This window comes from Cetorhinus maximus, chromosome 5 (genome assembly GCF_964194155.1).
Source record: "Cetorhinus maximus chromosome 5, sCetMax3.hap1.1, whole genome shotgun sequence".
Lineage (NCBI taxonomy): Eukaryota > Metazoa > Chordata > Chondrichthyes > Lamniformes > Cetorhinidae > Cetorhinus > Cetorhinus maximus.
Window position 1 is genome coordinate 98,677,359 of NC_135883.1, and position 14,267 is coordinate 98,691,625.

General features: G+C 43.4%; 1 protein-coding gene across 2 annotated transcripts in view; it reads left to right on the forward strand.

The window, feature by feature from the left end:
- The window catches only part of dse (dermatan sulfate epimerase), a 99,960-nt gene extending 86,510 nt beyond the window's left edge, over positions 1 to 13,450 (forward strand). For both annotated transcript variants that reach the window (XM_078542227.1, XM_078542228.1), the window contains 3 exons: positions 731 to 970; positions 9,837 to 10,044; positions 11,367 to 13,450. In XM_078542227.1, coding sequence (XP_078398353.1) covers positions 731 to 970; positions 9,837 to 10,044; positions 11,367 to 13,119 — 2,201 coding nt within the window. In that variant the 3' untranslated portion in view covers positions 13,120 to 13,450. The remainder of the gene's footprint in view (positions 1 to 730; positions 971 to 9,836; positions 10,045 to 11,366) is intronic.
- Positions 13,451 to 14,267: the final 817 nt, after the last annotated feature.

A 14,267-nucleotide genomic window follows, 5' to 3' on the forward strand; every position in this document is an offset into this window, starting at 1 on the left:
CCGCTCTTTACACTTTAATGTCATTTTTTTTTTACACTAGTATCGATCCTATGCTTAACAAGCTATTTTTAAGAAAAAAGAGAAAAAAGATAGAGACCTAAACACAAACTAAAGACCTTACTTTTACTTTAAAGCCTAGAAATATTCACCAATCCTACTCACCAATCAGCTGCTCTCCATGCTTTTTTCCCTCTCGCGCTTTTTAATGGCCTCTCCCCTCTCTCTCTCTCTCCGCACTCTTTAATAGCCTCTTGCCTCTCTCTCCATGCTCTTTAATGGCCTCTTGTCTCTCTCTCTCTCTCCGCACTATTTAATAGCCTCTCGTCTCTCTCTGCACTCATTAATAGCCTCTCGTCTCTCTCTCCGTGCTCTTTAATCCCCTTTTAATCCCTTTTAATTCCCTTTTGAAATCCATGCTGATAATTATGTTTTTGTTTCTGATGTTTTTCTGCTTCTTCTTTCAGTAAAGCTTCCACTATCTTTTCCACCACTGGTTTTAAGCTATATCATCCATAGTTCCCAGGCCTTGTTCCACTTTTCTTTTTAAACATAGTAACAACACTAGCCGTCTGTCAGTCCTCTGGCACAATCTCCTTTTCTAAAAATGTTATTAAACAAACATCTGGCATTTGTTCAAAGGTACCATTTTGGGAAGGGTTGCTATTGTTGAATTTGTAAATTTATGTTATCAATTTTACTCAGATGCTGTCTTTCTCATTGTGATCTTCAGGTTATCTCCAAGAAGCTTACTTATGGACAAAACAAGTCCTTGCTATTCTGGAGAAGTCGATGGTCCTATTGAAGGATGTTAAGGATGGCTCCTTGTATGAAGGCGTGGCTTATGGCAGCTACACCACTAGATCGCTATTCCAGTACATGTTTCTGGTACAAAAGCACTTCAATATCAGCCACTTTGATCACCCTTGGATCAAGCAGCATTTTGCTTTCTACTATAGGACTGTTCTCCCAGGTAGGATTTGGCACGATAAAAGTAAAGTGATCCCTAATGAAAACAGAAAATGCTGGAAAAACTCAGCAGGTCTGGCAGCATCTGTGGAGAGAGAAACAGAGTTAATGTTTTGAGTCTATGTGATCCTTCTTCAGAGTTATCCCCAACTGCTCTTTAAACACAAGGAGCTTTATTTTAGGCTCTATAAAACCTTAAGTTGGACCCAGGTGGCAAGGTGATACATAAAAAGGAGGGAACTCTATCCAAAAAAGCGAGCCGTGAAGTGTTGGGGTATTCATTTGGTGTTCATAATTCCCCTAATGGTAAACTCACAATCTCAGCTATGCTACTGAGAGGATACCTCTCAGAACATGAGATGAAAGGGCTCCCAGCAGCTGGATATACAGTTGCATTAGGAAACAAAATGGTGATATGGTTGTAGACAGGGGTGACTGTTCATGGTGTTCAGACAGAATTTTTTTTCTTTTAATCAGACCACTGCTTCTTTCAAATGTGTCCTCCATCCAAAGGAAGAAGTCATTTGAGTCAGTGATATTTGCAGAAAGGAAGTTGTGGGGTTAAAAGTTAGGCAAAATACTGCAGTAAAACAAAATCCACTATGTTATCGAAATGTGTACAAGCTTCTGCAAATCTTAATTAGATTCCTGCGAGAATTTTCTCCTCGTTGGGTTGGGGTGGGGAGGGGGGGGGGCTTCTGGGCAGGAGCTGGTGCAGGCGGGCGCGCAGCTGATTCCCGCCCGTGATTGGCTACGCGCCGCCATTTTATGTGTATGGGCCAATTAAGGCCCGCCTAGTGTGACGCCCACCCGGAAGCGCTCACCCCCTCTGTGCGGGCGGGAGGAGGAGGGAGAGTCGGGGCCTGTGCTGTTTCACGCATGTGCGCGATAAAGCGCAGAAATGCCTCAGGGAGATTAATTTCATTATGAGAAATGGAAAAACAGAATTTAAAAAATTACTCAGACATGTCCCCTCATGTGACAGTGTCACATGAGCTGGGACATGGTTATGTATTTCAATTAAAATTTTTATTTAATTTATAAAGCCTTCATGAAATCTCATCCCGCCCATGGATGAGGTTTCATGAGAAATGCAAAGACTGCCTGGGCTCTTCACCTGCCCGCCAACCTTAAGGTTGGGCGGGGAGCCCTGTTAATAGTTTCAATTGGTTTTTTAACAGGCCTTTGACAGTTCGGCGGACGCGCACCAGAATCAACTGTGCGCCCGCCGAACTGTAGATTGGAATGACACGCGGTGATGTTGGGACGCACGCCTGACGTTAGCGCGCATCATTTTACGCGTCGGCGAGTGGGGCCCGTACCCCGCATGCCGACCAGAAGATTCAGGCTCTGGTTCCAAGCTAACAACAACAGCAACAACTTGTCCGAAGGCACTTCACAGGTTCATTACAAAACAGAATATGACCCCAAGCCATATGAGGAGGTATTAGGTCAATTGACTAAAGGCTCGGTCACCCAGAAAGATTTTTTTCGGGCAGTTTAAAAATTTACCTTCACCATTCAATCTCGCTTCTAACTGTGCACAAGGACACACACTTGGCACCTGGACTTTGAGCTTTAGGGTTTTTGCTTGGCAAGGTTTTCTTTGCTTTATTTGAAATCTTAAATTAGTGGGAATAATTATTATTACAAATATTTATTATAAAATTCCTGTTTGAAAAATGTTCCTTTTGATATAATCCTGTTTAGCTTGGCAAGTTCAAATTCAAAAATTCCCTGGGTGGCAAGTTGCCATGGAATCAACCAAAGGGTAAATTCCTTATTCCTACAGAACAATTGGGGAAATTGTGGCCAAAGGGAGTGCAAGATAAAGATGGGGCTATAATATAGTAGCCCTAATTCTTCAACCCACACCTTCTGAGCTTGGCTCTCCCTGAGAACATTGGGTGAAATTTACTCCTTTGCGTGTGGGGGTGAATCTTTTAAGAGAAATCTTGCATTTGTATAGCAGCTTATCACATCTTTAAGAAATATCCAAAAGCACTCATATTCAATTATTTGTTTTGATGTGCAGTCAGTGCGTTATATATGTGAACATAACAGCCATTTAACAAACAGTAATATCCCATAAACAGGATTGAGATAAGTGACCTGTTAATCTATTGTTGGTGGCATTGGCTAAGGAAGGATTGCTGGTCAGGATATTATCATCTCTTCTTGGAACAGTGGCCTGAAATCTTTAACATTGACCTGAAACATTGATACAGAGCCTGATCGAAAGACCTCTGACAATGCAGCACTACATCAGTACTTCAAAGTTTAGTTTATACATACAGTAGATTCTCATTTTCTTCATGTATGCTCTGCCTGAAGGCAGGTCCTTGGTTCATTGTCCGCTGATGCTTCATCCTGAGCTGTTTTCTTGGCAGCTACGTAAAGGAGATATCAGGACTGAATTTACAGGCCCAGATTTTTGTTCCTGGGTCAGTTGTGCGGAGTTGGGTGATTTCCCGGCTCGGCAAACCCAACCTTTAAAAATAGTCACCTGCAGGTAGGATTTTCAGTCGGCGGGGTGGAGGGGTTGCAACAGGAGTCAGGTGGGTAACCCTGGAACGAACCCACAGGTTGCTGTGTACAGAGGTGGGTGGGCACAAGGCCGGCCTCTGTGCTACAGCATGGTGTTTAAATAAGTAAAAAAAAATAATAAAACAAAAATATCCCCCAGACCTCAGCTCTCACTCCCTCACCCCTACACATTCCCTATGCCCAATCCATGCCAACCTATGCCAACCCATGCTCCCCACATACCCTTCATGGCTGCCACACCCCTATGCCAAACTATGCCTCTATCCACCCCATGGCCCCCGACACTCCTGTGACAACTTAATGTCCCTCTACCCACCCCATACCTCTTTGCCAACTCATGTCAACCCATGTCCCCCTCACCCTTTGCCCTTAGCCCCTCCATGCCAATTCACATAGTAGCCTTGGACGGTTCCTTGACAGCTTTGACTGTTCCTGGACAGCATTGACAGATTTGACAGTTCCTGGATGGTTTTGACAGACTTGACAGGTTCGACACTTCCTTGATAACTTTGACAGCTTTTCAGCTGGACAGCTCCCAAATGTTAATTGACAACTGGACATCTCCTGGACAGTTCAACATTTCCTGGAAAGCTGGACAGCTGGACAGTTCCTGGACAGCTAGAATTCTCCTGGACAGTTGGATAGTTCCTAGACAGCTAGACATCTCCTGGACAGCTTGGCAGTTCCAATGATTTTGTGTGTAAAAAATGCATAATCATGCTCACTTCTAACAATCCCAAAGGATGCCTTAATTCACCCAAAGGGTGCCTGCTTCTCCCAAAGGTGCCCCAGAACCCTATCGAAAGGCATAATTTACCTCTCCAAAGGGGTACCCTGGCTATCGATAAGAATCCACCAAGTTCAGACCTCCTCTTACCTGTTCTAATCTGCACATTTCAGATTCCACAATCATGTTCTTCCAAAATGCATATAGATTGGGCAATTCAAATTAGTAACAATACAGTAGAGGATGAATTCCTTGAGTGTATACGGGATGTTTTTCTGGACCAATACATTGAGGAACCAACTAGAGAACAGGCCATCCTCGACTGGGTATTGTGTAATGAGAAAGGAATAATTGGCAATCTAGTTGTGCGAGCCCCTTGGGGATGAGCGACCATAATATGATGGAATTCTTCATTGCGATGGAGAGTGATGTAGTTGATTCTGAGACTTGGGTCCTGAATCTTAATAAAGGAAACTACAATGGTATGAGGCGCGAGTTGGCTATGATGGATTGGGAAACGTTACTTAAAGGGATAACAGTGGATAGGCAATGGCAAACATTCAAAGAATGTATGGGTGAACTGCAACAATTGTTTATTCCTGTCTGGCGCAAAAGTAAAACAAGAAAGGTGGCCAAACCATGGCTTACAAGGGAAATTAGAGATAGTATTAGATGCAAGGAAGAGGTTACCAAATTGGCCAGAAAAAACAACAGACCTGAGGATTGGGAGCAGTTTAGAATTCAGCAAAGGAGGGCCAAGGAATTGATTAAGAAGGGGAAAATAGAGTACGAGAGTAAGCTTGCAGAAAACATAAAAACTGACTGTAAAAGTTTCTATAGGTATGTGAAGAGAAAAAGATTGGTGAAGACAAATATAAGTCCCTTACAGTCAGAAACAGGGGAATTTATAATGGGGAACAAAGAAATGGCTGACCAACTAAATACATACTTTGGTTCTGTCTTCACAAAAGAGGACACTAATAACATACCAGAAATGTTGGGGAATACAGGGTTTAGTGAGAGGGAGCAACTGAATGAAATCAGTATTAGAAGGGAAATGGTGTTGGGGAAATTGATGGGGTTGAAGGCCGATAAATCCCCGGGGCCTGATAATTTACATTCCAGAGCACTTAAGGAAGTGGCCCTAGAAATAGTGGATGCATTGGTGGTCATCTTCCGAGATTCTATAGACTCTGGAACAGTTCCTACAGATTGGAGGGTAGCTAATGTAACCCCACTATTTAAAAAGGGAGGCAGAGAGAAAACAGAGAATTATAGACCAGTCAGCTTGGCGTCGGTAGTGGGGAAAATTCTAGAGTCCATTACAAAAGATTTAATAGCTAAGCACTTGGAAAACAGTGGCAGAATCGGACAGAGTCAGCATGGATTTAGGAAAGGGAAATCATGCTTGACAATTCTACTGGAATTTTTCGAGGATGTAACAAGTAGCGTTGATGAGGGGGAGCCAGTGGATGTGGTTTATTTGGACTTTCAGAAGGCTTTTGACAAAGTCCCACATAAGAGATTGGCGTGTAAAATTAAAGCGCATGAGATTGCGGGTAGTGTATTGAGATGGATAGAAAACTGGTTGGCAGACAGGAAACAAAGAGTAGGAATAAACAGGTCTTTTTCCGAATGGCAGGCAGTGACTAGTGGGGTACCGCAGGGATCGGTGTTGGGACCCCAGCTATTCACAATATATATTAATGATTTAGATGAGGGAATTAAATGTAATATCTCTAAATTTGCAGATGACACAAAGCTGGGTGGGAGGGTGAGTTGTGAGGAGGATGCAGAGATGCTTCAGTGTGATTTGGACAAGCTGAGTGAGTGGGCAAATGCATGGCAGATGCAGTATAATATGGATAAATGTGAGGTTATCCATTTTGGTAGCAAAAACAGGAAGGCAGATTATTATCTGAATGGCTATAAATTGAGAGAGGGGAATGTGCAACGAGACCTGGATGTCCTTGTACACCAGTCGCTGAAGGTAAGCATGCAGGTGCAGCAGGCGGTAAAGAAGGCAAATGGTATGTTGGCCTTCATAGCCAGAGGATTCGAGTACAGGAACAGGGGTGTCTTGCTGCAATTGTACAGGGCCTTGGTGAGATCACACCTGGAATATTGTGTGCAGTTTTGGTCTCCTTATTTGAGGAAGGATTTACTTGCTAAAGAGGGAATGCAGCAAAGGTTTACCCGACTGATTCCTGGGATGGTGGGACTGACATATGAGGAGAGATTGAGTCAATTAGGATTATATTTTCTGGAGTTCAGAAGAATAAGGGGGGGATCTCATAGAAACCCATAAAATTCTAACAGGACTAGACAGGGTAGATGCAGGAAGGATGTTCCCGATGGTGGGGGAGTCCGGAACCAGGGGTCACAATCTGAGGATACGGGGTAGACCATTTAAGACTGAGATGAGGAGAAATTTCTTCACCCAGAGAGTGGTGAGCCTGTGGAATTTGTTACCACAGAAAGTAGTTGAGACTAAAACATTGTATGCTTTCAAGAAGGAGTTAGATATAGCTGTTGAGGCAAAAGGGATCAAAGATTATGGGCAGAAAGCGGGAGCAGGCTATTGAGTTGGATGATCAGCCATGATCATAATGAATGGTGGAGCAGGCTCGAAGGGCCGAATAGCCTGCTCCTGCTCCTAGTTTCTGTGGGCAGAATTTTCTGCCTGTCGGGTGGGCGGGCCCGACCCAATCTCTGGCGGGCAGGGAGCCAAACCCCGCCAGAGAAGCAGGCCGCACCGCCATTTTAAGTGGGCGGGCCAATTAAGGCCTGCTCAGCGTGACTTACTCCGGGAAGCGCTATGTGCTCCCTGTGCAGGTGGGGGGGGGGGGGGGGGGGGGGGGGGGATTCCCCAAATGCGAGAGTACGCTCTTTCTTGCATGCGTATGAAAGAGCGCACATCTCCCTGAGGCTAAGTGCTGCCTCAGGGAGATCGCTGACAGCTGTATAAACTTTAAAAATAGAAAAATAATAAAATCCTTAACATGTCTCCCTTATGTGACAATGTCACTCGAGATGGGACGTGTTAATACATTTCACTGAAACTTTAATGAACTTTTTAAAACCCTACGTGAAACCTCATCCCGCCAGTGGAGGCAGCTGGTGATTTAAATGGCCAGCTACCTCCGCGAATCTTGCATCCGCGAATCCCGGCCCAACTCCAGTCTCACCCCTGTGAATGGCAGGTTCGGGGGCGGGCCCTAGAAATTTTGGCCACTTCTGGGATTTTCGCCATGGTGGAGAGACTCTCCGTCGTGGCAGAAATCCGGACCTCACTCTCCCAGTAGGAATCTCAGTAGCTGGGTTTGGGTATATTTCTCATGCTTTTCCATCAATAAAGGGTATAAAATTCTGGAGAGCCCCTGTCATGGTTATCAGACCTGCTCTGAGTTTGAGGGAATGTGATTTTATAAGATTGATCCTACATTATGACTGGTATCAATCTATCCTCATGACACTGGTTTATTTTTTGCATTTATAAGAAAAAGACTCAATGGGCAGAATTTTTAGGTTGGGCGCGATCGGCAGGCCTGGGATCGGCCGGGGAACAGGCCACTGACCGCGATTTCACGCTGGCCGGCCAATTAACGGCCAGCCAGCGTTAAACACGCTGAGAAGCTCAGCGCTACCGGGGTGGGGACGGGCGCTGACGTTAAAGCAGGCGCAGGCCAGCGCTGACAGAAAGCTCGCTGAAGGCAGAGAGTTGCCTCAGGGAGCTGAGGACGGTAAAAATAAAAACTAAAGCTTTGAAAAGCAGAAAAAAAATGTCCAAGCATTCCAATCAGGCACCTGAAAATATAGATGATGAAAATGCTGGCCACCGATTTTCATTTTTATTTTATTGCATCACAGGAACCTCATTCCGCCCTTGGATGAGGTTTCAAGAAAAATGTAAAGACCGCGTGGCCGATTCGCCCGTCCGCCAACCGTAAAATTAAAGACAATTGCGGCATTAATGACCTGAGTTGGCCTCTTAATTGTCGGCGGGCGTGCTTCCAGCCTTTGCGCGCGTTCACCAACTGAAATATCCCACGAGCGCGGGATGACGTTATCTCGCGCGATTTCATGCCAGATTGGCCCGGGTGCTCGCCCGCCTGATCAGCGTAATATTCTGCCCAATGGCAATTCCGTAACAACCTAAGCAACTTTTATATGTTTCAGAACATAGAAACATAGGGGAGGATTTTCCCCTCATCAGGCGGGCTCGACGGGGGCAGGTGGGAAGCTGATCGTCACCTGTGATCGGGGCCGGACCACGATTTCATGCTGGTGGGCCAATTAAGGCCTGCCTGTCGTGAAACGTGAGCTGCAGTGCTCGGCACTGCCTGTGCGGGCGGGGGGGTGGAGGCCAAGTGCCAACTTCGGGCGTGTACGCGAGTGCGCGCTTGAAAATCTCCTTGAGGCACAGAGCTGCTTCAGGGAGATGAAACATTTTTCAAAATAAAAAATAAAGATTTCTAAAATGTTATACAACATGTCCCCTCATGTGACTCTGTCTTTATATGGAAACATAGAGTCCTTAATAGGACTCTGTCACATGAGCAGGGACATGGTATTAATTAAATTTTAAAAATTTTATTTTATTTTTATTTGCTGTTGGAAACCTCCCATCCCGCCCGTGGGTGAGATTTCCTAAAAAACGCAAAGGTCACTTGGCCTTTTCGCCTGCCCGTCAACCGTAAGGTTGGATGAGCAGCAAAAACATTTTTTAAATTGCCTTTTTAATGGCCTTAATAGGCCTTTTAATTGTTGGCGGGCGTGCTGCGGACTCCAGTGTGTGCCTGCCAACTGAAATATTGCGCGAGTGCGCGATGACGCCGGGACGATGTCATCGCGCGTTATTTTACACTTGGTTGGGTCGGGCACATGCCCGCCTGCCGAGCTGAAAATTCTCCCCATGTTAACATAGTAATATAATATAATCCTCATGTAAAAGCCCATTATGGTTTTTTTTTATTTGTTCATAGGATGTGGGCATCACTGGCCAGGCCAGTATTTATTGCCCATCCCTAATTGCCTTTGTTCAGAGGGCATATAAGAGTCAACCACATTGCTCTGGAGTCACATGTGGGCCAGGTAAGGACAGCAGATTTCCTTCCCAAATGGAACCAGATGGGCTTTCACGATAATCGACAAAAGCTTCATGGTCATCATCAGTCATTTAATTCCAGATTTTTATTCAATTCAAATTTCACCATCTGCCGTGATGGGATTCAAACCCAGGTCCCCAGAACGTTACCCTGTGCTTCTGGAATACTGGTCCAGTGATAATACCACTATGCCACCCCGTATATGTGAAGCTAAACAAATGTCAAAACGTTTTGTGCCTGTGCATGAATAAGCAGGAGAAAAAGCTGGAAATTCCTGAAATATCAAAATTGACATAAAATTAATGTGAACATCTAGTGGCACAAATAGCTTGTGTGATATTGACATGCCTTATCAGTTATACCTCGTTTTATTGGTCCTACTTTCCGAATGACCTCTGGGAAAGCAGTGTTCAATTTACTTTTGCTTTACTTTTACTTCGTTCTGTGGTTTCTCTTTGGCACTGAATTTTGATTTTGACGTCTTCCAGGTTTCCGAAGGACTGTAGCCATTGCTGATTCAAACTACAACTGGTTCTATGGGCCTGAAAGTCAATTGGTGTTTCTGGATACCTACGTACTGCGCAATGGCAGTGGCAACTGGTTAGCAGAGCAGGTTAGAAAGAATCGAATACGGGAAGGGCCGGGCACACCAGCCAAAGGACAGAGGTGGTGTACACTCCATACTGAATTCCTGTGGTAAGATGACAACAAATTGAGTGAATGAAATAATCTGGAGTAAAATAAAAAAGAGGCTAGTCAGTCATTAAGTGGCGAGTGTAGATTTGAGCTCTCTCTAGGTATACAGCAGGTACCAGGAGCTCCTCATTGGCAGCATGGTAATATTCACTATAAAATGAGTGTGCTGCTACCATCCTCTTTACCACATCACAGGCACAAATTGTGCCCTATGGAATGGTGCCTCCTGCAAAAGTGTGGGGTTTCAGCAACAGCTAACTGCCTCCCTCTGCCTCCAGAACCCACTTATATTGGGAATCAAGCACATGTTGACTGTCATCCAAAGTTTGCATGTTTCCTCATCAACCATATAATTTGCACTGCTTTCTTGTATGATGGAAGGAACAACATAGGTAACTTCCAGCATGTCAACAATCTTGATGTTTGAGACACCAGGTTCAGTGTTGTACATCAAGTTTGCTAATCACTTTATCCAGGTCTTCATGTTGAAGGGCTGTGGTGAAGAGATGTGGCCGTTGTTGAAGCCCACTTCCTCTCCTGGGAATTTTGTGACGGGTTGGTGTAGGCCAATGCCCTCACTCCCAGGTATCACTTTTTCTTTTGGCTGCAATTCCACCTCTTACCTTGACCCTGAACCTTGCAGATGGACATGAGAAAGTCTTCTGAGATATGAAACAAAGAGGATAATAAGTACATTATTTTGAGAAAGATTTCTACCAAGGAATGGTTGTGCAGCAGATCAAACAAAGGAGAATTTTTATTTTATAAAATATCTTCAGACAAGTTAAAGCAATACTTGACTTTAAGTCCCTTTGGTTTATATAAAATGTAATTCTACAAATTACCCACTGCTAACATGGAACTTTGCCCATCAGGAATTCATGTCAGAAATTTGAGGCTTGTCTGGTTGCCAATTTTAATTGACAGATAGTTCTACAAGGCCTACTGATATTATAAACATTAATATTAATAGCATCTATTATCGTCATCACGTCTGTAACACAGTTTAGACTCAGAGCAAAATTGCTATTGGGTTGCAGAAGTGTGAATAGCATCCTCACCTGCCTGAGCACAAAATCTGTGTAAGGGAAACAGAAAAATGTTGTTGGGTAAAGATTATGTAAATATTAATGAAGTAGATGATTAATGACCTGATGATTATTGATCTATTCTGATTAAATTGCCAAAAATGAGAAATTGAAAGCTACGCTTTGTTGTACCTAACTTAAAATTCAGTTATTTTTGAGCCCATATTCTTATAATATGATTTTCCTATTTCCTGCTGTCAAAATAGCTTTAGCCTTTCTTTTATTTGTTATCAGGTACGATGGCTCCTTGACTCCAGTCCCGCCTCTGGGTTATGGGTTCCCAAAATTACATTATTTTGAAGACTGGGGCGTTGTAACTTATGGAGGGGCTTTACCAGCGGAAGTTAACCGACCCTTCCTGTCCTTCAAATCAGGTAAACTGGGAGGTCGTGCAATCTATGACATAGTTCATCAGAAGAAATATTCACAATGGATTAATGGGTGGAAGAATTTCAATGCTGGTCATGAACATCCTGATCAGAACTCTTTCACGTTCGCACCGAATGGTGTGCCTTTCATCACAGAGGCTTTGTATGGCCCAAAATACACCTTTCTCAACAATGCTTTAATGTTCTCTCCAGCCACAGCAGACACTTGTTTCAGCCCTTGGGAAGGGCAGGTGACAGAAGCATGCAACTCAAAGTGGTTGAAATATAAGCATGGGATTTCAGGGGATTGCCGTGGCCAGGTCATTGCAGCTTTGGAGCAGAATGGAGTGATCTTTATCAGAGGAGAGGCAGTGGGAGCTTACAGCCCTAGCTTGAAACTAAAGAGTTCCCAAAGGAACCTCCTCCTTCTGCAACCCCAGCTTTTACTCCTCGTGGATCAAATCCACTTGCAAGAAGACAGCCCGCTTGAAAAAATGAGTGCATTTTTCCACAACACAGATGTGGCCTTTGAGGAAACCTCTGAAGATGGAGTGAATGGAGCATTTATTAGACAAAAGGATGGCCAGTATACAATGTTCTGGATGGACGATAAAGGCAATAGTGAAAAGGCTGGACTGGCATTCAAGACTTACCCCCGTGGATACCCATACAATGGAACACATTATGTGAATGTCACAACCATGCTGAGGTACCCAGTCACCAGAACAGCCTATATCTTCTTTGGACCTTCTGTGGAGATTCAAAGCTTTAGCATTCGAGGAGATTTGGATCGGGTAGACGTATATCTAGCAACAAATGAAAAAACGTATACAGTTTACCTCTTAACTGGGGAAACTGCTGTGAAACCACTGTTTGCTATGGTATTAGCTGACCACCAGAAAATCGTGTTTGACAGAGCTTCTGCAATCAGGGATGCTTCAGTGCAGGAGGTGGAAGATTACACGAATGTTGTTGAGGAAAATCTTCAACATGTAAAACCAGTGTTTCAGCAGCTAGAAAAGCAGATCTTGGCCCGAGTCCTGAACACTGATAACTTCCGAAAGACTGCCGAGCGTCTTCTAAAACTGTCAGACAAAAAGAAGACCGAGGAAGCTGTTGAAAAGTTATTTTCTGTCTCGTTTGGACAAAGCAAGGCCAAAAAACTGAGAAAAGGAAAAGGTGATGGTGATAAATTTTCCAACAACCTTCCAGATATTTTTGCACAAATTGAAATGAATGAGAAAAGGGAGCGGAAGAAGTTACTGCAGAAAATGCAAGAAGACACTTCTGATGAGAGAAATGACGATGTGAAGGAGACTTTTGACTTTGTGGACTTTTCTGATGTGAAACCAGAAAAAGGCACAAACAAAAATGTAAAAAATGGTTCTGTGAAACCAGGAGCCACTGTTCGAAGTACTGCACAATCCCTTTCGGCTTCCTACACAAGAGTCTTCTTAATTTTAAATATTGCAACCTTCTTTTTCCTCTTAGCTTTACAGCTAATACGGTTTCAGAAAGCTCCAAGCTTGTATGCCCAAAGATTCCTCTATGCAGTGCTTCTACTGGATAGCTTTGTACTGCTTTGCTTGTACTCCTCTTGTTCTCAAGCACAGTGCTAGACCAAGGAAGCCATCTCGTGAAAGACTAAATAAATGTGCAGTAATATTAACAAACTGAGTACTTAAGGCAAGTACAAGGTTTGCAGATACATTTTAACAGATTTTTGCGAGAAGATACTTAACAGGAAAGCCAAAGATTTGATGAATCATTATTAAAAATGCAGATAAGTGGAAAAATCATTATCTCCACGCTCCTATTATCTGTCACCCTGATTATGTACCAAAATTTTTCCCAGGGCAAGGCCTCGTGTAACATTGTGTCATTGCACAGGTTCTTGTGTTATTTGTATTTCAAACCCTTTTCTTATTGAATAAAACTACATAATGTTTATTTTGTTATTGTATTGTACTCACCTTCATTCCCATTGCAAGGGTATTGCAGTGTAAGTCCAGAAATTTGTGGAGTTTTGATAATCTCCCAATCTTCATTATTTCCCAGGAGGCTTCCCTTCATTGGGTTGGAACAAGGCGTTCCACTGAACTAAAATGTAATAACAATTATTAGAACAAGCCCATTGCTTTCAAATTTTTCAGTTTGAATTGTCACTATATCTTCCTCATGTCTAATGTGTGTGTAAACGGTGTCAGGTGGACCTGTACCTTCTCATCTTTGGAAGTTCTGTATAGTTTTATCGTGATTCCTGTGGTCACTGGTGAGATCTCAGTGAACAGCAATGACTGTGCACACAATGTGTCTACTAACTGCAGCTGGATTGTTCAGTTTGTCATTCTTTCCATGATCAATCATTAAAACACAAATGTTATTATGCATTCCTTAAACTTCTTAAAAAAATAGCTGATTGAGATCTTTTTCGTTAAAGAATTCGAGTTATGGTTTATTGTTCTTAATGGGTGGGATATAGGTCAATTGAGAAAATTATCCCTGGACGTTGTTTCACTGTTCTTATTCCTCAAATACACTGCTTTGCATTTCTCTGCATTGCTACCTGTCTCCCATTTTGCAACTTCTTGCAATCTTCTGCGTTCCTCCTTAGTTTGCCATGCCCCTTAAATTGCATTTATCAGGAAACATCAAAATCCTTCTCGTGTGTCAATGTGCAAGCCATTTAAATTAATGTAAAGGAGGTGGACAGCAGAGATCCATGGAGCACATAGAAATACAAGCATCACCACATCCCACCCCAGCC